Source organism: Lithobates pipiens, unplaced genomic scaffold (genome assembly GCF_037356315.1).
Source record: "Lithobates pipiens isolate NorthernLeopardFrog02 unplaced genomic scaffold, aLitPip1_a1.2 Scaffold_1, whole genome shotgun sequence".
Classification (NCBI taxonomy): Eukaryota; Metazoa; Chordata; class Amphibia; order Anura; family Ranidae; genus Lithobates; species Lithobates pipiens.
In genome coordinates, this window is record NW_027507685.1 from 67533047 (window position 1) to 67557765 (window position 24719).

Genomic DNA, 24719 nt, shown 5'->3' on the forward strand with positions numbered 1-24719 from the left:
CATTAAATGCCCTCTGATGTCTCTGGTCAGCTTTTGTTCATGATGGTGAACTTAACCTTTTTTTCCATTTGAAGACCATCATGACCTCTTGGAATCCATTCATCCTTCTGTCCTTAATGTGTTAAACTTTACACTTGACAGTCATAGATCTTTACTGCCTGTTAATGGTGCACTTGACAAAAGGTCTTTTACACTGATCATATGTTGTGTCTCAGACTTCCTGCGTTCACAACTGTTTATATTTTTTTTCTTTAAATTAATTGAAGAGTCAGCATGATGCTGGGCCCATGAGCTCACAGGGCCAATGAAGATGGCCCTAACCACTATTTATCATTTAACAAAAACAAAAAGGTGAACTAGCTCACTACACCCTTTCCACACTCCAATATTCCCACCACACTTATCTCCTTTGATTACTATCTTCTACCCATGCCTGGTGTGTGAAGCAGACAGGATCTGTGTCATCATGTAGCTATTCTCCTGGCTCTGCACCCTCCAATAGGACCCGTTCTTTAGGGAATTCACCGGTAATGGACTCATTCCTATGGACTTTTGTTGTTCTGGACTACTACTTCTCAGATATGGGTGGCACCATGTATACCATTTTCTGTATGCACCACTAGGGGCGGTGTAGCTTAACAGCAGCACAGCCAAACTACCCCAACCAATACTGTAGGGAATTGAATGCCTATTTATTGAATGTGAATAAAGAAGATGTATCAAATTATGTGATATACATACAGTATCTCACAAAAGTGAGTACAGCCCTTATATTTTTGTAAATATTTTATTAAATCTTTTCATGTGACAACACTGAAGAAATGACACTTCGATACAATGTAAAGAAGTTATATAGTTACATAGTAGGTGAGGTTGTAAAAAGACTCAAGTCCAACCTATGTGTGTGATTATATGTCAGTATTACATTGTATATCCCTGTATGTTGCGGTCGTTCAGGTGCTTATCTAATAGTTTCTTGAAACTATCAATGCCCCCCGCTGAGACCACCGCCTATGGAAGGGAATTCCACATCCTTGCCTCTCTTACAGTAAAGAACCCTCTATGTAGTTTAAGGTTAAACCTGTTTTCTTTTAATTTTAATGAGTGGCAACGAGTCTTGTTAAACTCCCTTTTGCGAAAAAGCTTTATCCCTATTGTGGGGTCACCAGTATGGTATTTATAAATTGAAATCATATCCCCTCTCAAGCGTCTCTTCTACAGAGAGAATAAGTTCAGTACTCACAACCTTTCCACATAACTAATATCCTCTAGACCCCTTATTAGCTTTGTTGCCCTTCTTTGTACTCGCTCCATTTCCAGTACATCCTTCCTGAGGACTGGTGCCCAGAACTGGACAGCATACTCCAGCTACAGCCAGACCAAAGTCTTGTAGAGTGGGAGAATTATTGTTTTATCTCTGGAGTTGATCCCCTTTTTAATGCATGCCAATATTCTGTTTGCTTTGTTATCAGCAGCTTGGCATTGCATGCCATTACTGAGCCTATCATCTACTAGGGCCCCCAGGTCCTTTTCCATCCTAGATTCCCCCAGAGGTTCTCTCCCCAGTGTATAGATTGCATTCATATTTTTAAATTAAACCTCATTTGCCATGTAGTTGCCTACCCCATAAATTTGTCCAGATCTTTTTGCAAGGTTGCTGCCCTGCTTAGCTTAGTATCGTCCGCAAATACAGAGATTGAACTGTTTACCCCATCCTCCAGGTCGTTTATGAACAAATTAAATAGGATTGGTCCCAGCACAGAACCCTGGGGGACCCCACTACCCACTCCTGACCATTCCGAGTACTCTCCATTTATCACCACCCTCTGAACTCGCCCTTGTAGCCAGTTTTCAATCCATGTACTCACCCTATGGTCCATGCCAACAGACTTTATTTTGTACAGTAAACTTTTATGGGGATCTGTGTCAAATACTTTTGCAAAATCCAGATACACCACGTCTATGGGCCTTCCTTTATCTAGCTGGCAACTCACCTCCTCATAGAAGGTTAGTAGATTGGTTTGGCAAGAACTATTCTTCATGAATCCATGCTGATTACTGCTAATGATAATGTTCTCATTACTAAAATCTTGTATATAACCCCTTATCATCGCTTCCAAGAGTTTACATACTATTGATGTTAGGCTAACTGGTCTGTAATTCCATTTCCAATTTGGGATTTATTTTGGGCCCTTTTTAAATATTGGTGCTACATTGGCTTTTCTCCAATCAGCTGGTAACATTCCAGTCAGTAGACTGTCAGTAAAAATCAGGAACAATGGTCTGGCAATTACTTGACTGAGTTCCCCAAGTACCCTCAGGTACAAGCCATCTGGTCCGGGTGATTTATTAATGTTAAGTTTCCCAAGTCTAATTTTAATTCTGTCCTCTGTCCTCCATGGAGGTGCTTCCTGTGATATGTCATGAGGATAAACACTGCAGTTTTGGTTACTGAAGCCCTCCGATTCCCTCATGAAGACTGAGGAGAAGAATGAATTCAATACCTTTGCCATCTCCCCATCCTTTGTAACCAGATGTCATTCCTCATTCTTTATGGGAAATAGATGTATGAGTGCATATCTTCAGAAAACTGCATGCTTTCTTGTGCAACATCTTTAGAAGAGGCTTCCTTCTGGGACGACAGCCATGCAGACCAATTTGATGCTGTGTGCGACGTATGGTCTGAGTACTGACAGGCTGTCCCCCATCCCTTCAACCTCTGCAGCAATGTTTGCAGCACTCATGCATATTTCCCAAAGACAACCTCTGCATATGACTCTGAGCAGGTGCACTCAACTTCTTTGGTCAATCATGGTGAGGCCTGTCCTGTTAAACCGTTGTATGGTCTCGGCCACTGTGTTGCAGCTCAGTTTCAGGATTCTGGCAATCTTCTTAAAGCCTAGGCCATCTTTATGTAGAGCAAAACATTTTTTTTTCAGATCCTCAGAGAGCTTATGCAGAATAAAAATCTAAGAAAATAAACATGCATACTGACCTACCTGCTGCAGCATTGGTCTGATGCTGCATGCTGTTTCCCACAGGCTATAAGCCTGAGAATTGAGTAATCACATGACTGGCAATTGCTTAGTTCTTGTTCTTCACTACTATGCCCCTCCAGTGCTCAGTAGAGAAGTGGGCTGTGGAGGGGGTGGAAGCAGCAGAGAGGATGAGCCAACTGCCTGTAAAGCATTTGGGCAGATCCTGACATTATCCGGATTTATTGTCGGGATCCCTTCAGAGTCTGCAGCGGGTCTGTAATATCAGCCCACAGGGGGCTTTAGCTGATGTTGGGTCCCAGGAGAACAAAACTAAGTGCATTATAATAATCTACATGAGACGTATGGCCAAAAGAGCTTTGGTCATACTTGTCTTGTATCCCTTGCAGTTATGTACATTCAGCAAACATTCAGTGGTTATGGTTGTGGCAGTAGAAGGTGAAGATGGTGTAATGGCCAGCTGGCAGTGAAAGCGGGTGATAGAAGCCCTGGTGGTGAGGGGACCGATGTACTTCATGGTCCCTGCTTGGTCTCCATCTTGGAGCTAACTGCAGTACAGGACTCATCTAGGGACCTAGCCTGGGGTCACAACTGCAAGGCCTTGCCAATTATAAGGAAGGTTGGCTTCCCTGTGTGCCCTAGGGCATGATGTGTAAAATGAAGTATACAGTGAAGATGTGAATGACTGGTGAAATTTAGGCCATGCTCAGCATTACACAAAACACTACAGAGTCTATGTGTCAGGACAGGTAGGAACAGATCTAGCCACCGGCTGAAAAGGAGATGGAAAGTGGTCCTTCTGTAAGCGTTTGTGAAACGAAGGTGTAAAAGGGACTTCTTGTCAGAAGGTGTTAGTGCCCACACAGAACAAGTGAGTTAGAGTACTACCTAATGGCTTGGAGAGAGAGCAGATGACTCCAGGGGCAATAAGTGACTTTTAACTTCACGCCTTACATGTACAACAGGTATACCAGAAAAAGAAAGGTGCAGAAGAACATAGATTTCAAATGCCCAAACTGCTACATCAATGAGCATGGGCAGTCAAAGATAATTATCGAAGGAGGTAAATGCAGCAGAACTAGAGATGTTGGGAAAGGTTTTGTGAGTTCATCCTTTTAAGTTTTCTGCATCAACACAGAGTTACAGAGAGGTGAGAGAAGGTAAATATCAATGATATCAAAGGTTGGGAGGAAGGGAGTCAGCGGTTTACAAGAAAAGCTGTCACTTTGCCCAGAGTAGGCAATGTGACAGAATCTCTCTATTTTATAAAAAATAGAAGGCTAAATGGATCTATTAAAGATTGTTGTATGAGAGTCCCTGTTTACATTTCACGCTGGTGTCTTGTGGCTTTTAGGTATGCCTTTACCATAAGCCCCATCACTCTTCCATCAAAGCCCATAGTGATAGTTTAAAAAAGGTGCTCTCAAGGAGGAAGATCCCAACATCACCAGGCTTAACCAGTTAAAGTTCCTGAACTCAAAAAGTGAAGATTCGCTATAATATATGGGAACATTTAAAAATGGTAATTGTTCATTAGCTCTCTGCATGAAAATAGCTAGATTCTCAAAGGTTCTAGATGAGATTAGGTGACTGGTGTTATCCGGTTCCACGTCCTGAGTATTTTTCTATGCTCAAAGGAATATTACCCAGACCACACAGCCTGTAAGGTTGCCGGATGGCCCTGGACTCTATATAACATGACCTTGTCCAATATTGTGATATATGCCATGTGGACTGATAGGGTGCTGTACAGGTCCAGGGCAGTGATCCCCTGCAGGGTAATGAGTTCCTGAAGGCCTTAGTAGTAAAGACCGTGGTGATGGGTGAAAATTGGGCCTCCTTAGGTGGGTCCTGCAGAGGTGAATGCTAAGTGCTCTGGATTAGCCCTATGCCCTATATACCCGTGCCCTAGCTAGTGGTGTCGCACTACTCCACAGACACCTGGTTACTTTCCTCTGTGGAACTACAGGTTCAGAATAAAAAAATTTAATTGAAATTCTACTAGTGTAAACTTAGCTTAAACTGGCTTAACCTTCTCTGGTTTTACTTAGGAGGTGGTATAAAAAAGTATTTTATTTATTTACACACTATCACCTTCAAAATAGTCCTCTTGCACAGCAATGCAGCACTCCCAGCATTTCTACTACCTCTGGAATGTGTCCTGGAAGTCTTATTTTCGAAACGCGTCTAGCGCCTTTTGCAATTGGACTCTGCAATGGTGTAAAAACAGCGACCTTTGAGCCGGATCTTTATCCTCGGGAAGCGGGCAAAGTCTTACATGAGCCAAGTCTGGTGAGTAGAGTGGGTGCAGAAGTGGGATCCTGTTGTTTTTTAGCGAGAAACTCAATGTGAGAAGTTGTCGAATGGTTTCGACATTTTCGGGGTTGAGCTCATTAAAGGTCTTTCTGATCTCTTGTCATCTTCCAGTGATGTTCTTCTGCTCTTAAAGTGTGTGTGCCACTCAAAATACCTCAAACGACTCATTGCAGCATCGCCGCAAACTTGCAGAATCACGTCAAATGTCTTTGTGGCAGATTTGCCCAGTTTCACGCAGAATTTCACATTTGCTCTTTCTTCTAACTTGCTGTCCATGATGAAATAGCAGATGTGGTAACACACCATGGTCAGAATATCAGATCGAAGATCGATGCTCCCTGTGACTGTGTGTGCTGTTTCGAAAACGTTTTGATACCAACTTGTATATTCCTTTAAATCACCCCCCATTTCAGAGCCAGTTTTTGCAAACCGTTCCTTATTTTTGCTTGAGTTTTATTTGTCCCAGCCTTTATAAATGATCCCCAGTAATGTACTGAATATTATCTAGAGAGCAGTAAAACCATGGATATTGTCTTCATCACCTGGGAATCTGAGCTCCAGTGTGTAAAAAACAATTTGCCAAATTGCCAGTAGTGGACACACGATATAAATCTACAGCATGTGTAAAATATATTGTTGCATTCATTACAAGCTGGAAAACTTAGAAGTTTTAAAAGAATACACTTTCTTTTACAAATGTATTTTTAATTCATAAAAAAAAAACAATTTTGAAGTAGAAAACAATTACAAAATAATAACAAATATTAGGCACAAAGATCACAATTTTAAAATGTATCACCAGGACTATATAACAGCCCTTTAATTAATGCAGAGACTCTGTGGGAGTCAAAATAAGTGGCATTTTGTAAGTAGCTTCAACCAAATATTCAATTCAAGAGTTAGCAAAATCAGTAATTAAAATGGTAGTTCAGCTTTTTACAAAACTGAAATATTCCAGATCCCTCCTAACCCCACCCACAACCTTACAGTCTCTGCTGCACTCACCTCCTTTGATGATTATCTTCTTCCACCCATGCCAGACAGTGTAGCAGTCTGGGCATTTGAGAAATGCAGTACACAACCCGAAGGCTGTGTAGCATCATAACGCTTGCAATGATAAATGGGCATTGGTCAGAATCGGTGCGTGACCACACTGACCAATGAGAATCTCTCTGAGCCTTCTTTTTTCCAGGACGGTGAACTGGAAGGTTGAAGAAAGAAAGAAGGGTCCGGTTTTCAAATGCCAGTACCACTACATCAGCTAGCTTGGGCTAAAAGATAATTGTCCAAGGGCCTGAATGCAGCGATGACTGCGATGGGTAGGGAGGAAGCTGTGAGTTAGTTCACCTTTTCATGTGAAAAAAACTTTTTGGGGGGAAAAGGTGAACTAACCCTTTAAAGGGTTTATCTTCTACTAGTGGACCAACACACAAGCTCTCCTTCAATTTTCAGTCCTGACAATCACAAGCTAAACATTTACCTAGGTTGCTACTACAGGTGAAATATGCTGCTGTGGCACCTCTCAGATATAGTACTTTTTTTTGAAGAGAACCTGTCATGAGAAAAATCTTTTGCTACAATTACTGAAGAAGTGTGAATGACTTTTTACTCTCATGACAGTTTCTCATCCATAAAGAATTACATCTTACAGAAATTGTAGTTTTGGTATTAATTATTCATGTTCTGTGTTAAGGAAGGGCATGGGGGTAGCAGATGCGTGTGCTTTTGCTAAAAAGTGTCCTTTTTTTCTCATTCCAGAAGGTCAGGAGGTATGGAGTTCAGTTCACTGCGATCAGCCCAGTTTAAGGATGGACTCTAATGTGGGCCCCTTTACACCCTACTAGTGAAGAGCTTTGCGGTAATGTGCAATACACAATGTATTACATGCATTAGTGCATTGCAGCGCCATTCATTTTGAGGCAACCCAGCAACAACACACATCAGTTGCAGTGCATAGTATTGCACTACCGTGTGCTATGGTGTGCTGCATTGCCAAAAATGGTACTTGACCGTTGCCAGCCCAATAATTTAAATAAAAGAGTTCAAGAAAATTTTAATTGTTGGTAAATAAGTCATCTAAAAACAGCCAAAGCGTTTTAAGGGCAACGCCACTGCCTCTTCATCAGGACTCAACACAGGATAAAACTTAATTGGACTCAAGACAGTGGGCGGTGACCTCACAGATTTGTATTAGAGTCCTTTCACACAGAGCAGAGTCAGCTCTGATCAGCAGGGGATCTGTGTGTAGATCCCCTGCTCATCAAAGCCGAAGATGTCACATCCGTGCCCATTCAGTTTCTGCCCAGGGGACACAGGCGGACTCCTGTCAGCTCTATCGGGGGACGAGTGCAAATAGACTCTGATCCAGACCGCAAGAAAATGGGAAAATATGCCGTCTTTTACTGCTTTTTTTCTTCTGGAGCTGGATGAACCCGGAGGTAGGTGGGTGTAAGTAAGTTTTAGGCTACCTGATCGGAGCCCTGATTAAGGGAGGGGGAGGGGGGGTTGTGCTGCTCTTGAAACACAGTGGATGTCTTTCTGTATTCCTATTTTTTTAAGCTACTATTGGGTGCCCAAATGTATTATGCTTGTGTTAACAGACTTGCTTTAACATAACGCACCAGGACACCAATGTCCGAATGGGGCCTAATTTTGCATACTGCATAACATCATTGCACTTTTTTCTACTAAATAAAATAAGTCAATATCATGCCGTCGAGGCCATATCTGCCAATGCAACATTAAAATAAAATGTAACATTTAAAATGTCATATTAGAATTCCATTGTTTGTTATGACAGACTCTAAAATGCTAAACAATCATGCCGCGTCTGTAAAGTTATAGTTTGTAAAGTCGTTTTAATGCTGGATGCTGCATCTCCATCTTCAATGAACACCTTCAAAAAGCTCTTCATACATAAGGGAAAGTCTGTAAATTGTTGTTAATGCCCAAAGGAATAATTCATGCAGCTATTTTCTTGGTATTAATGCAAATAGAACATTTTCACGGAACACACATTAAAACAATGGGAGTAACTTTTGAGACAAAAAAAATATTTGCCAAAAGTTTAGCTTTGTGTCTACACACTGTAATCCCTTCTTTAATGGGCTTAGATTAGGTAGAGTAGGGAAGCTTGTGACAATATCTTAAAGACACGCTTACTAATACAATATGCCAGAAAAAAACACTGTCTTCTTTCATTAGACGCGTAGAAGGCCTTTGATGGCTTAGATTGGAGGTTTATGGAAGCATCTTTGAAACAAGTAGGTCAAAAAATAATTGTTTTATATAGCGCTCCATCTGCAAGGATTAATGGAAAACTCTCCCGACATGTTAATATTTCTAGCGGGACATGCCAGGGCTGTCTGCTATCACCATACCTATACATTGTGGCTATGGAACATCTGGGGATGGCTCTATGGTCTAATTCCTCTATCCCCAGAGTTCATTTGGGGAGTAGTTCTTTCGTATAAACAAACCATTTTTGCGGATTATGTATATATATATATATATATATATAGCCAACTCAAGAATAGCTTTTCCAAGCATGTTAAATGAATTAGAACAATTCAGATTCCACAGAAATTTTAAAGTAAATGTAAAAAAAATTCAGGTGTCTCAACATCACCTTACCGCTAACTAAGAAAGAAACATTGGAAATCAATTTGCCATTTCAGTGGGAACTCCATTCTCTTAAATATTTAGGTGTTATTATCGCCGCCACAGAATAAAAGATCTATGAATTGAACTATTTGCCTATGCTAAACTCTGTCATTAGCCAACTGAACAGTAGGGCTAGGGGGAAACCCCTTATGAGAATGGTGGTATATAAGATGGATATTCGCTTTTTATATTTATATCAAATGCTCCCGAGGGGTTTCTTCCGTTCGCTGCAATCTAGCTTGCTAAGGTATCTCTGGCAGAACTCTACAGCTAGGCTCCATTATGACATCTTAGTAAAGCGGAAAACAGAGGGAGGAGCGGGTTTACTGATTAAAATAGTGGATTGGTTTTATCATGGTAAATCTAAACTGTGGGTAACTATTGAGCAACAAATAACATCAGTCCCCTTGACCTCTCTTCCTTGGATTAAGCCTAAATTTTGCCCCACCTAGACAAACACTTTCACCTTTGACGTAATCATTACTTAAAGTCTGGGATTTAACTATCCGAAATCTAGATATCTCTTCAAACCCTGACCCATTTACTCCAATTATGGGTAATCCAGAATTCCAGTTGGGTTTATTGTCAACCAGGTGGAGCAGAGGAAGTTGGTAGGCAGGAAGTTGGTGGGAGGGTTGATGTGTTTGGAAGGACAAAGAGGAAGACATGGATGTGAGGAGCTCAAGAACTTTGAAGAATATTTGAGTTGGACTGAGCAAGGAACCATGAAGGACATTACATCTTAAACCCCAAGTTGAGTTACTGCTTAGGTTTTACTTAATGCGTACATATTGTACATGCTTATATTTGTAGGCATATTTTTGTAAGCTATGAGTTGTGTTGTATTGTGTATCCTACAGTTGCATATGCAGTTTTTCCTCTTTAGTAAAGCATTGATACACTACAGAAGTCTAAGCCTCCTTGGTTTTAAGAGATAGATGCAAAGCATAACAATTTCTCAACCTTTTTTCAATCAAGGCACCCTTTAACATTATGGACAATCTCAAGGCACCCTTTCAAATTATGGAAAGTCTCAAGGCACCCAATTCTAAAATGTAAAAAAAATATTCTAATAGTTTTACATAATGTGGCAGCATCAACATACCTAGGACACCTAGCATTAGAGGTGATTTATTCTTTCAACGCAAATACACTATTCCAGTGTTTCTCCTCTCCCCCAGTTTCTTGCCATCACTCAGCTAATGTGACCCCAGTATTGATGAAGAGGAGCAGGGGAGAGTCAAACAAGGATGCTATGAAGGCAATCAACACGCTTCCTATCAACACTGATGATATCACTGTTTGTTACGACGCCAAAACCTCAAGGCCCCCCAGGGTGTCCTTGAACAAGGCTGGTATAATGTCATGGACCTGTCTCCTTAAGGGCATTATCACATGCACTCACAGTGTAATGAGGCAGCACCACTCTATATATTATTAAGGACCACCCAGGCAAGAGAAGAGTCAAAGAGGATGAAGACCATGTGGCATCTCATTATTGGTCTGAAGACTTTTGCAATGGGCAAATAACAAAAACATAAAATACTTGCTGGGGCTCTTCCCTACCAGTGCCCACTTCGGGAAGGGCTCTCCTGGGGTGGCACTGGAAGAGGAGAACCTGAAGCTGAGATTTTATTTCCTACATTTTTTTTTTTTATCTTTAGTTCCCATTAACACCCATTCATGATCACGATCTGGGGAAAGTAAGTGAATTAAAGTGGTAGTTACCAATTTTTACCTACAGGTAAGCTTATAATAAAGCTTAACTGTAAGTAAAATTAAAATCTTCTAAAAGTGTACCATTTAGGAGATATTCTAGTAAGCAGCAGCTGGCGATGTCACCGGAACATGTCCTCTGAAGAGACAACATACTCATGCTGTGCAACGTCATCATGGCTCAGCCATTCAAAGGGAACCCGCAAACCCAGAAGGAATACAGCGTGAAGATGGAATCCCTGCCAACGATGACAAGGCACCACTGGAGAGATCTATTCTATAGGTGAGGTCTGACATAATATGCTAGTATGAGGTACATACTAGCACATTATGGCTTAAACCTGCAGGGGAGACCATCTTTTTTTTTTTTTTTTTGTTAACTTTTCTACCACTTTAAGAAAAACTGTTTTGACATTACACTGAGCCAAGTTGGGAAATCTCTACCCAAACTTGGAAGGGGTATAATCAAAGAGGATTTTTATTTTTCATGTTATCCCCTTCCTTTAAGCAATGAAAAAGTCATTATGTCGTACAGGTAAGCGTATAATAATTATGCTGCGATGCCTGGAAAGGTTGCAATAACTCTGTTCTGTAAATAACACCATTGATTTGTATGCCATCATCCCCTACAGGAGAAACAGGTGCTTCCATAGGAGCTGCTGTAAACACAGCAGCAAAGCTTGGCCTTACATATCAGTAACAGATCTGTTGCAGTAGGATGATCTGTCCTGCTTGTTCATAATGAGTTTGAGCTTTCCCTGAATGGTGCAAATTACAGCCCTTTTGAAGCTGTCTGACAAGAAGAAATAAATCACAGGATCCAGACAGCTGTTGAATGTCGACAAACACAGCACCAATTCATTAGTGATATGCAATGTCTGTTTCCAGGCCATGCTGGGAATAGTATCGATCTGAGATAGGATATAGGGCACACGTACCAGGTGATAAGGAACAAAACACGCAATAAATATAATCAAGACAATAAAAGACTTTTTCATGGCCCGGTTGCTGTTCCTTTTAGTCTGTGGCTGGTTTCTTCCCAAAGTGGCTTGGTGGAGCTTTGCTGAGATTTTTGCATAAAAATAGACAAAAAGAAACAGAAGGACAAAGAAAGCAATAACTGCTGATAAGTTGATTGCAGCTGCCACAATTCCTTTCTTCTTGAAGTGGAAGCACTTTTGACTGCAAGGTTCATCACTTTTATTTTCAAACAGGAATGGTGCTATGCATACCACATTGATTACCCAGACAATATGAGTGGCTCGGGTGCTCCAAGACACACTGTGGATTTTATACTGTTGCAAAGGCCGGATTATTTTAAAGTAACGATCCATACTGATCAGGCTTAGGAACATAATACTGGCATACATGTTCAAGTAGAAAAAGGCACCTATTATCTTGCACAGGAGCAAAGGCCCATTATTGTTCTGATAGGCAATGCGAAAGGGCAAGCAGAGGGCGAGGAGGAGGTCAGCTATGGCAAGGTTCCTCATGTATATGACCATTGATGTACACTTTTGACAGTTTGTCCAGAAGACAATGAGAGCCAGAATGTTGCTTACGAGGCTAAGAACACAAACAAGTGAATACGCCACTGGTAGCATTGAGGATAGTACTCCATCTTGGATATGGCAGCCATTGAAAGGAGGTGCAGTAGATATATTTGTTTCCAAAGGAGTTGTTTCTTCAGTCTGCATGGTCCATGTTGTTGAGGCCAAATGAGTTGATAAATCCATAAGAACATCCATTATTTACCTGGAAAAGGGACATCACAACAGTTAAAAAGGAAAATTGTATAGCTTAAAAAAAAACAAAAAAAAAACTATGGGTAACATAAAGAGAATTTTTTGTCCATTCAGGCCAAAGTGAAAGTGTCTAGTTATGTAGCCCACCTGCCCAGCAAGTCATACTCAACAATCTGCACTCCTTTGCTACTTCCCAGCTGCAGGAGTCCATCCTTGGTAAGTTCCGGTGTTGGATGGTGGAGTCTACCCCCCCTACACACACACACACACACACACACACACACACACACACACACACACACACACACACACACACACACACACACACACACACACGCAGTGTTCAGGCCACTTAGGCCTGGCCACTGTCTCAAGGATGAGGTGACATGCTCACCCATACCTGAAAACACAACTATAATAGAGCAATAAACCAAGGGCTTCAACTGAATAAGGAGGCATGAAGGAACATGAGTATAATCTGCTAGGGAGACAGACTATCAGAAGTCGCTGTGACTTTGGCCTTGAATGGGCAAAATGACAGTGTCTCTTTAAACATCTGGACCATTATCCTTTTTACAGCCCTCCAATGTAACAAATGTATATCTAAAGTAAACATCTCTTTTTTTGGACCACCTGTGTGATTTAGTTATTTTTCTTTCCTGAGTGTAATCACCATTAGGACCAACCGTGGTATATTAGAGTGGACAGGCTAATTCAAATGTCTGCCCGCCATGCTGCTTATACCTCCTTTGCCCCTCTGGATTCTCTCCTAGCCTCCATGTGACAGCGCTAGGTCCCTGTGCAGCCAATCATTAAGCAGTAGGTGAAGATGAATGAATTACATGATCCCCACACCTAGAAGTACTAGGTGTTAATAATTGCTACCGATTGCAGAATGGAGCTGTGGGTGAGCAAAGAGAAGGTGGGTATGTGTAGCTAGTAGATCAATTTTCTTGAGCTGGGATCAAAAGAGAGGTTATTAACCAGGTTGGAGGGTTTTATTGCCTTTTTAGTTTGATTGTAGTGTGTATTTTATCAAAAAAGGCAGATCTTTTATAATGTACAGAAAAAATACCAAAAGAGGTATTTGAATTATCCTAGTTTCAACTGTAATTCAGTTTACAATTGAAAATAATACAGCAAAAAAAAAAAAAAAATACTTCAAAAACCAACAGAGAATTATCTTGTAAGTGATGTAATAAGGGACCAACTTGGGAAGAAGCAGAATCACATTGTGTAAACTTACCACGAGTCACTGACATGCTACGACAAATCAAATTCCAAAAATAGAGAAGTGGTGAAACATTGTGCATGACCCGGCCAAAGTATGTATGGATAACAGTAAACTAATAACTATTAAAATGGAAATGTGATTATTGATTAAGAGTGAATGACACAGATGTACTGAGCAACTACAATAGCTGCTTTTTCCTATGGGACAGCACAACTCATGCACAGCTGTACATCAAGCCATGGTACATTACCCTGCTGTGACTGCACCAAGAACCCAAAATACTGAGCTATTGATCACTATCAGGAGACATTGTCTAGGCTAATTAAGCTTTCCATCATTGATGGATGGACAAAATAAACTGAATGAGGCGCATATGGTCCATTCTGGTGCCTGGAGTCTAAGTATTAATGACAAAAGACTGAGGTGCAAAGGTTCTGTAACCAGGTCCATATTCTGGTGGTGGCACATAAACCCCAAGTCACCCTGTTAAAAAGCACCACTGATAGGCCTACCAGCCAGTATTGTCTGACCAGTCAGTATTATCTTATACCAGATCATCTGTAAGGTTTTCCACAATGTCATCATAATCCCTCAAGTATTTACCATAGTCTAGATATTGCTTGGTATGTCTATAAAAGGTATATACACACACACACACAAGAATGTAAAAAAAATTTATGAGTCCTGCTGAATCAACTGAAATTTCTTCAATGGGTGACCTTGTCGACACCATCCAGCTCTACAAAAGTAAATTTTAATGAAAACTCTCAGATGCAGGCATTATTTATTATTGTTCATCCAATCAGCCCCTAACCTGTCCACCTTTAGGAGATTCCTGAAAACTCACTTATTTAGGGAAGCCTATTCCACACCCACCTAACAACTGTGCCCGAGCCACCCCCCAACAAATTATTCCTATTACCTTTTGTACCACCACCCCCTGCCTTTAGAATGTAAGCTCTAGGAGCAGGGCCCTCCTGTCCATTCTGTATTGAACTGTTATGCCCTGTACACACGGTCAGACATTTCAACTATAAAAGCCATCAGATTTTTTTCTGACGGATTTTGGCCTAAACTTGTCATGCATACACACGGTCGCACAAAGTTGTTGGAAAATCCGATCATTCAGAACAAGGTGACATAAACCACGTGCGATGGGACTATAAAGAGGTCAGTAGCCAATAGATTTCGTCTCGTAATTTATTCTGAGCATGCGTGGCACTTTGTCCATTGGAATTGTCTACACACGGTCGGAATTTAAACGATCGGATTTTGTTGTCGGAAAATTTTCTGCTCTCAAACTTTGTTTTCGGAAATTCCGACGGAAAAAGTCAGATGAAGCCCACACACGATCGGATTTTCTGACAACAAGATCCGATCACACATTTTCCGCCGGAAAGTCCGACCGCGTGTACAGGGCATAATTGTGCTGTCCCCCCTCTACATTGTAAAGCGCTGCGTAAACTGTTGGCGCTATATAAATCGTGTATAATAATAATATCATAATTATTTGGGTATTCCACTGTCAGAATACATTAAACAGCACTACAGATTATTCCAACCTTTTAGCATGGATGGTGGACTAAAGTGTTTTTTCTTGTTAGCCCTTGTACACACGGTCGGAGATTCCGACGGAATGTGTCCTATTGGACCGTTTTGTCGGATATTCCGACTGTGTGTGGTCTGCATCGGACTGTTTCCGTCGGAGTATCCGACGGACCAAGTTTTCCAACTTGTCCGTAAAATTTTCCGACAAAATGCTCCGATCGGACATACTCCGATCATGTGTAGCCTACTCCGACGGACAAAGTGCCACGCATGTTCAGATCAAATTCCTAGACCAAAGCTATTGGCTACTAGCCTGAACGTAGTCCCGTCGTAACGAAATAACGTCATCACGTTATGTACAATCGGATTTTCTGACAACTTTGTCCGACCGTGTGTATGCAACAGTTTTGGACAAAATCCGTCGGACAAAATCCAACGGATTTGGTTGTCAGAATGTCCGACCGTGTGTACAAGGGCTTAAGGCTGACTATAGATGACTATAGATGAGTGGGCTGATCAAAAAAACAAACAGATTCCCCCATACATACAAACAAGGTGGATGGAGGAGTCCTCCCTACTGTGCCATTGTATTCCACCATTGGGACTCCTCCATGGTAATGCCTAGTACACACAATGAGATTATCGGACGAATGATTGTCCGTTTTTTTTTTTGCATGCTAATGTCCATATCGACAACAAACATTTTCCTACAACATAATAACAATTAAAAAATTATGTAATGTATTTGTAGTGTATTTTGGGATGAAAACTATACTGATTAAATGAAAATTGTATGATCTAGTATCGTACGAGAAAAAGTTTTGTGTTTGTCCCTTCGGAAGATTTAGGACAAAAGCTATGTGCTAAATGATCAGATTATTGTATTCGATATCGCTTCGAAAGCGGTATTTTTTTGTATGATTTTCTGATCATGTGTACGAGCCTATAGAATACACTGATCAGCAGCTGCAGCCCATTGGCTGTTTGATAAAAATGTCCCCGCATTCCCCTTTGACAGAAGTCGGACTGTTAAATCGACTTCTTTTGAGTGGGAATGGCCATACATGGATCAAAATTCAGCCAGTCCCTGCTGAACCAGCTGAGTTTTGATCCAACTATGGCCAGCTTAAGCTAAGCTGCATGAGATAAATATTTAGGTGTATGGCCAGCTTTAGCCTAGATTCACATATGTGCGGGCTTGGAAGTATGGTGGAGGGAACATCATAATTTAGGTTTGCTTCCCTGTCTCAGAACCTGGACCAATTGCCATCACCGAGGGGAAAATTAATTCCCAAGTTTACCAAATTATTCTACAGAATAATGTCAGGGTGGCTGTCTGCCAGTTGAAGCTTAGTAGAAGTTGGGTGATGCAGCCAGACAATGACCCAAAGCATCAAAATAAATCCGCCACAGACTGGCTTCAGAAAAAGAAAATGCACCTTTTGGAGTGTCCCATCAGAGCCCAGACCAAATTAAAATTGTTTGTATGTTATCAGCTTAAGCACATTGTGATTGTCTATTATTGTGACTTAAAGCCTTTGTTACCCCAACACTTCATATTCCGGATATGTGCCTGCTGTACCATGTAAGAAAGTCCTGTTCTCTTTGTATTGCTTACTTTGTGTGAAATCATTGGTGTTTCTGCCAGTCCCTCTGCTTTCCTAGTAAAAACTGACTACACTAAGTAGGAGAGCACACCATGGTCAGTTCTTTATCTATGCTGGGAATTCGGTATGCTCTCTTCCAATGATCAGACTTGTTCTGACATGCCCCCGCTGCCCAGCCATTCATTAGAAAGATCAGTGTGCTGCTGCTTCTCCTCCCCCAGCTCTTATGTAGCTGAGAACAGAGGGAATGTGATGACATACAAAAAAGGGTATTTATAAAGTTTTTTATATCTATCTATACACAAATGTTTTGCCTTTTATTTTTATGTTAAACTGAATGTGTTGTTTTACAAGGTGATCGTTTACAATCACTTTAAATGCAGATCAGATCACATTTCATGGGAAATTATTACAGAAAAACAATTAATTCCAAGGGCTTCACATACCACATGCTGCTCTTTAGCACCCCCATACATTGGCAAAATACCTGTGTTACTTGCGTTTTTGCACACTCGAAACCGCATGGTGCTGCAACACCATGCGTTTCTGTATGGCACGGTTTTTAAAAGAGGTTTCAGGACTTCTAAAAGCGGTTGTATGCCCCAGGGAAAAAAAAAACCTGTAAGGGTACTTTCACACTAAGGTGGTGGGGGCGGTAGGGGTAAACTACTAGTGGTGGCAAAGAGATGCTTAAACAGCAGTAAAGTGCCGCTAAAACTAGCAGCGTTTTGCTGCCACTAAATATATATAAATAGTGATGCTCTAAAATCAATATCCCACCAATACTAACCACTTGCTTACTGGGCACTTAAACACCCTTCCTGCCCAGACCAATTTTCAGCTTTCGGTGCTCTCACACTTTGAATGACAATTACTCAGTCATGCAACACTGTACCCAAATGAATTTTGTGTCCTTTTTTTCCCACAAATAGAGCTTTCTTTTGGTGGTATTTGATCACCTCTGGGGTTTTTATTTTTTGCGCTATAAATGAAAAAAGACCGAAAATTTTGAAAAAAAACGCATATTTCTTTGTTTCTGTGACAGAATTATGCAAATTATTAATTTTTCTTCATAAATTTTGGCCACAATTTATACTGCTACATATCTTTGGTAAAAATAACCCAAATTAGTGGATATTATTTGGTCTTTGTGAAAGTTAGAGAGTCTACAAGCTGTGGTGCGAATCGCACAAAATTGATCACATCTGATGTACTGGTGGCCTATCTCGCTTCTTGTGACCCAAACAAGTCAGGAAAGTACAAATACCCCCCAAATGACCCCTTTTTGGAAAGTAGACATTCCAAGGTATTTAGTAAGAGGCATGGTGAGCTTTTTGATGTTGTCATTTTTTTCCCACAATTCTTTGCAAAATGAAGATTTTTCATTTTCTTTATTTTTCTCCACAAAATTGTCATTGTAATAGGTTATTTCTCTCACGTGGCATGTGTATACCACAAATGACACCCCCCAAAAAATTCTGCTACTCCTCCTGAGTATTACAATACCACATGTGTGGGACTTTTTCGCAGCCTGGCCACATAGAGAGGCCCAACATGCAGGGAGCGCCATCACGTGTTCTAGGAGCATAAATTACACATCTAACTTGTTGACTACTTATTACACTTTTGAAATACCAGGACAATGACACGTGACACTGATGACAGATGGCACTGATACGTGGCAATGATGACACTTATACGTGGCACTGATGACACGTGGCACTGATGACAGATGACACTAATATGTGGCACTGATGACACGTGGCACTAATACGTGGCACTGATGACACGTGGCACTAATACGTGGCACTGATGACACGTGGCACTAATATGTGGCACTGATGACACGTGGCACTAATACGTGGCACTGATGACATGTGGCACTAATACGTGGCACTAATACGTGCCACCGGTGACAGATGGCACTAATACGTGGCACCAATGACACGTGACACTGATGACAGATGGCACTGATAAGTGGCATTGATGACACGTGACACTGACAACAGATGGCACGTGACACTGACAGGTGGCACTGATGACAAATGGCACTGATACGTGGCACTGATGACAGATGGCACTAATACGTGGCACTGATGACAGATGGCACTATGTGGCACTAATAACACGTGGCACTGATGACAGATGCCACTTATACGTGGCACTGATGACAGATGGCACTGGGGACAAATGGCACTGACAACAGGTGGCACTGGGGACAGATAGCACTGCGGGCAGGTGGCACTGGGGTGGGGTGGATGGCACTGGGGTGGATGGCACTGGGGCGGATGGCACTGGGGCGGATGGCACTGGGGCAGGATGGCACTGGGGCGGATGGCACTGGGGCAGGATGGCACTGGGGCAGGATGGCACTGGGGCAGGATGGCACGGGGGGGGGGCATGGCACTGGGGGGGGTGGCACTGGGGGAGGATGGCTCTGGGGGAGGATGGCACTTTTTATTAAACTTTTTTTTTACTTTTTTTTTTTTTTTTTTTCTTTTTTACACTGACGGCTGCTGCAGCCGTTCTTCTCTCCCCTCTCACACGCTGTCTGTGTGAGGAGGGAGAGCGGCGCTGAGAGATGATCTCATATGTTTACATATGAGATCATCTCCCATTGGACACGCCGATCACGCTGTAAACGGCCGCTGTGATTGGCCGTTTACAGCGATCTGTGTTTGCCTGTCCCCGGGGGACACGGCAAACACAGAACTTCCGCGATGCGCGCCCGCGGCGGCGCGCATTGCGGAAGTAAACACCAGGCCGTCCAGGGACGGCCAGGCACGGGAAGCCGCCCGCCCTAAGGCCGGCATTCGGCTATAGGGCGGGCAGGAAGCGGCTAAAGTGCAATGTGCAACAAAAAAAACCCTTTCACAGGGGCAGATCAGTGCAGTGTACTGTATAAACCAATATGCCAAAAAAGAAAAATAAAGGGAAACAAATCGCAAAAACCCCACCTGAGCAATATCAAAGAACAGTGCTGAATATATAACTAAATAATGTTACATTAGACACATGTGTTGAACATGCCATAGATTGGTAAACCATGTATAAATATGTGAAGAAAGGGTAAAATATACAATTTGTTGTTCAGAATTAAAATTATAACTGGTTAAGAATCTCATAAATTCTCTAATCCATGTCTCTGTAGAGCTCCCCTGGTCAAGGTGGCAGACAAGCGTTCACAATGGTTTTAAATAACAACCAAGTGTGCAATCAGTGGCCATTGACGAGCAGACTAAACATCCAACAAGATATGAAATAATTTTGATGGTTCAACCTCAAGCAACACCTAACAAAGATGGCACCTCATCCCTGAAAGTTTGAAACATGAATCAAAGGACAGGAAGGGAAATTAGGGATTTTTGCGGTGCTAATTAACAAAATACAATTAATTAAAGTACAAAGTCAGTAGTACAAAAATTTATTAAGTTTGAGCTTAAAATCAGTAGCAATATATGCTTAAAAGATTCAGAATAATGCAATACAGTGGTTGTTCTCGTCAAGCACACATAGTCCCGACATGTTTCGCATTAGATTGCTTCTTCAGGGGATGTGTGAAAGTTTGAACAAGATCTTTAACCACTACGTTGGTGGTAAAGTAGTGGGATTGTCCACCTCGGGGGTTAACCACAGCAGTGCTGAATCGCAGGGGGCTAAAAAGCCAACCCAAGAAAAGTAGGTTGGATAATTGTAAGCAGTGGGGACGCTCGCATTTTGAGAAGAAATCTTTTTGAAAAATCAGGGAGACACACCTGCATAGAAATACCAGCGAAAAGTACAGAGTCTGAACGATCAAGCGTCACCCTTGGCTGCAATGTCTCCAGACTATTGACTTAAGCTCTGATGTGTTGGTGTGCTGGTGTGCTCATAGGTGAGTATTCACATGAAGGAAACAGAAGATAAAAAGTATCATTGCGCAATGAGCCAAAAGAATGTAGCGCTTTATCTAATGGTCAGACACAACACCGCTCTTGCAGGCGGCAGATCCTCTGCTGACACTGGTATACGATGTTGTCACTGGCTCCACCACCGATGCGTTGCGTCACACGTTACGTGACTTTTTCAAGGGTCAGTGGCTGCATGCAGGGCGATATTCATTTTACAGGTAAACCTTATTATACGCTTATCTGTAGGTAAAAATCACCAAGGGGATACAACTGCTTTAAGACATGTTTTTTTCTGGTACAGCAGCTCATTCAAATGAATGGGCTGCCGTAGTCACAATGCCAAGCATGAATAAGCTTGAACCTAGCCTTAGATCACAGAGTATAACTATAAAAGAAAACTGAATATAATAATTAGGCTTTAAAATCTTTAAACATACAACCTTTCACAGTATATCATACCTCCCAACCTTTTGACATGGGATGGAGGGACACCTACTAGCAATGGTATGTAGGCATAGGAAAAACCCCATGCCATAACCTTTAACCGCTTCCCAACCGCCTCACGCAGATATACTGCGGCAGAAGGGCACATACAGGCAGATTAATGTACGTGTACGTTGCCCTTTAAAAGGCGGCTTGCGGGCCTAGGACACAATTAAGCCCATACAACTCCGCCTAGTGATTAACCCCTTCACTGCCAGTCGCATTTACACAGTAATCAGTGCATTTTTAATTGCACAGATCACTGTATAAATGTGAATGGTCCCCAAATCGAGCTAAAAAGTGTCCGATCTGTCCGCCATAATGTCGCAGTCACGATAAGAATCACTAATCGCCGCCATTACTAGTAAAAAAATAAATATATATATATATATATATATATATTAATAAAAATGCCATAAAACTATCCCCTATTTTGTAGACGCTATAACTTTTGCACAAACCAATCAATAACCGCTTATTGTGATTTTTTTTACCAGAAATATGTAGAAGAATATGTATCGACCTAAACTGAGGAAAAAAATGTTTTTTATATATTTTTTGGGGATATTATTTATAGTAAAAAATAATGCATTTTTTTTTTCAAAATTTTCACTATTTTTTTTTTGTTTATAGCGCAAAAAATAAAAGGTGATCAAATACCACCAAAGAAAGCTCTATTTGTGAGGAAAAAGGGACGTCAATTTTGTTTGGGAGCTACGTCGCGGGACCACGCAATTGTCAGTTAAAGCGACGCAGTGCCGAATCACAAAAAGTCAACCACTACTATTCCTTTATACTGGCTTTTAAAATTTACAAATGCAACCGTTTAGAATTTGGATTAAAGGTTTAGCACTGTGAATTACTTTTTGAAAGATAAAAAGCGCATTTTATATACAACTATATAGATCAGACTAAAATGAGAGACAAATGAGAAGAAAAGAGGGACAGAAGGACTTTGTTCTAAATCAAGGACAGTTGGGAGCTATGGTATATACAGTATATCTGTCATGCCACCTATATATGAATCTACTGTATGTATATATATATATATATATATATATATGTATATATATGTGTGTGTGTGTGTGTGTGTATAAAAAAAAAAAAATATATATATATATATATATATATTATATATGTGTGTGTGTGTGTGTATATATATATATATATATATATATATATATATATATATGACTCTTTTTTTTTGCTCTTACATGAGACTAATCTCACTATTACCAGAAGCCATCCAATGTTCACGCAAGCTTTAAATAGCTGTGACCATAGGTGATCATCTCCATCATTCCTTGAACCCACTGACACACCATTAGGGTAATGGAAATGCTAGTGCCAACATAGACAGGCTTGTATGGTGGTAAGTAAACAGTCGCCCACCTTTGCAATAAAAGCACAGTGTCACAGCTTTTAGTTTGTTCTACATAAAAGAAAAGCTGCTTAGGGTGAACAAACGGTCCACACACAGACACAAGATCTGCTATGGGAAAAGTCTCTTTCAGGACTTTCACAGCTCTAACAGCTGCATCTTTTACAAGAACATGTAAAGTCAGGAGGCACAAAGAGTGTGGTCCTCCAAATTAACAACCAGCACTGAGCAAACACAGTCGACAGGTTCACTGGCAGGCCGGAAGCTATCCGTGTCTAAAAGCAAATTCTTAGTCAGTTTGTTATTTATCGTTATTTAACTTTATGGTAGGCTCATTTTAAAAAGTTAGGTGAATAAGATAAAAAAAAAAAAATACTGTGTTAAAAAAGATAAAGAAAGTAGGCAGTGTAGCAGAGTAAAAGATGTCTTTGGCTCCTGCTCTCCACCTGTATAGACGTGATTCACTCTTTTCAGGACTTAATCGTAAAAACTCCAAAAAAGAGTTCTTCACAGTTGGGGAGAAGGAGCTCGAGCCATTTTCTACTCTGCGTATTCGCATTCATGCAACAGGGAGTCGGTGTCTGTGTGCAGATGCCACCATTTTATTGAGGTCTACTAGAGCCTGATAAGCTGATCCTTACATAGTTACATAGTAGGTGAGGTTGAAAAAAGACACAAGTCCATCAAGTCCAACCTATGTGTGTGATTATATGTCAGTATTACATTGTATATCCCTGTATGTTGCAGTCGTTCAGGTGCTTATCTAATAGTTTTTTTAAACTATCAATGCTCCCCGCTGAGACCACCACCTGTGGAAGGGAATTCCACATGCTTGCTGCTCTTACAGTAAAGAACCCTCTACGTAGTTTAAGGTTAAACCTCTTTTCTTATAAGTTTAATGAGTGGCCACGAGCCTTGTTTAACTCCCTTCGTGAAAAAGTTTTATCCCTATTGTGGGGTCACCAATAGATTCCTGTCTGTCTTGCACCATGATCCAAATGACATGGTTTTGGAGGGCATTCGAGTGGTGTTTTTTTCTTTGTTCAGTCTTTTTACATGGTGATCTGGAATAAGAATGCAGATCATGAAAGTGTGTGACGTTTATCTGTATGCTTTTTTCCAAGGCAGTGACTAAGAAAAGCATTGGATCAACATGACAGAGAACTATTCTTTAGAAGGATAAGTCTGCATGCAGATGACTATTGCTGAATTCTTGTGAAAATTCTAGTTTCCTGACTGCTTTGTTGATCCAAAAGCATCCAGATGAGGAGTTCTTCCTTTCAATAATTGCATGCTTGAACCAAGCTAGTGACTCAGTACATACTGGGTCCAGAGGCAGCCAGGGAACTATCATTTTTCTAAGGAATTTAGGCACGAAAGCCTCAGCATAGGCTTTTATATAAGTGCTGTCAACTGCAATTTGCTGACTTAAAAAAAAAAAGGAAGAAGAAGTGAAGTCTCCAAGGCTGTCATCCTAATACTAGGTAGAAGCATTGACCTACAGAAAACATGAGAAACAGGCATTTTTATCTAACTGGCTGGTTACTAAAATATGCACTGAACGGTTTATTGGTTCAGGAGGCAATCACGATTTTTAAGCTGGTGTTTGGTTTAAAAAAACATTTTTCTCTGTACAGATTTAGTCACATTACTTACCTGTAATGAAGGTTGTCCTCCAATGTGGGACATTGTGCAGGCTGCTGGATTCTGAAGAAGGCTTCAATGCAGGGAGGTCCTGTCCTATTCCTGGCTGCTGCTGAGCCTTTGGCACTGAAGGAGTTAACAGCTTTGGGTCTTCAAGCTCAGCTGCACTAAGGCTTCATGTACACTTGGCTGTCATTTACTACTGCTGTGGGAAACGCTCTGCATTTTTTCCATGCGGGTGGTCAAAATGTTCCTATCCTGAACACAATTCTCCTGTGTTCAGCAGAGGGAGGTTGAACCTCACTTAACCACAGCAGCTCCTAAACTCTACTAAAGGCCTATGTGTACATTGACCCATAGGCTTTTATGGAGTTGAGTGTAGGAGCTTTGGCAAAAAAACTTCAAAAACTTCTAAACTCAAGTTTAGGAGCTGCTAGTGTACATGAACCCTGAAGATGAACCATTGGGGACATGCCTCCTCTTTCATCCTCCATTG

The 24719-nt window shown here is 41.1% G+C and overlaps 1 protein-coding gene across 1 annotated transcript in view; it reads right to left on the bottom strand.

Annotated features, from left to right (window-relative positions):
• Window positions 1-6051: 6051 nt before the first annotated feature.
• LOC143927853 (putative G-protein coupled receptor 34) overlaps window positions 6052-24719 on the bottom strand; it is a 29245-nt gene continuing 10577 nt past the window's right edge. Inside the window, exon 2 of the mRNA XM_077452317.1 lies at window positions 6052-12446. Within this exon, the coding sequence (XP_077308443.1) occupies window positions 11378-12439 (1062 nt within the window). The 5' untranslated portion in view covers window positions 12440-12446 and the 3' untranslated portion in view covers window positions 6052-11377. The remainder of the gene's footprint in view (window positions 12447-24719) is intronic.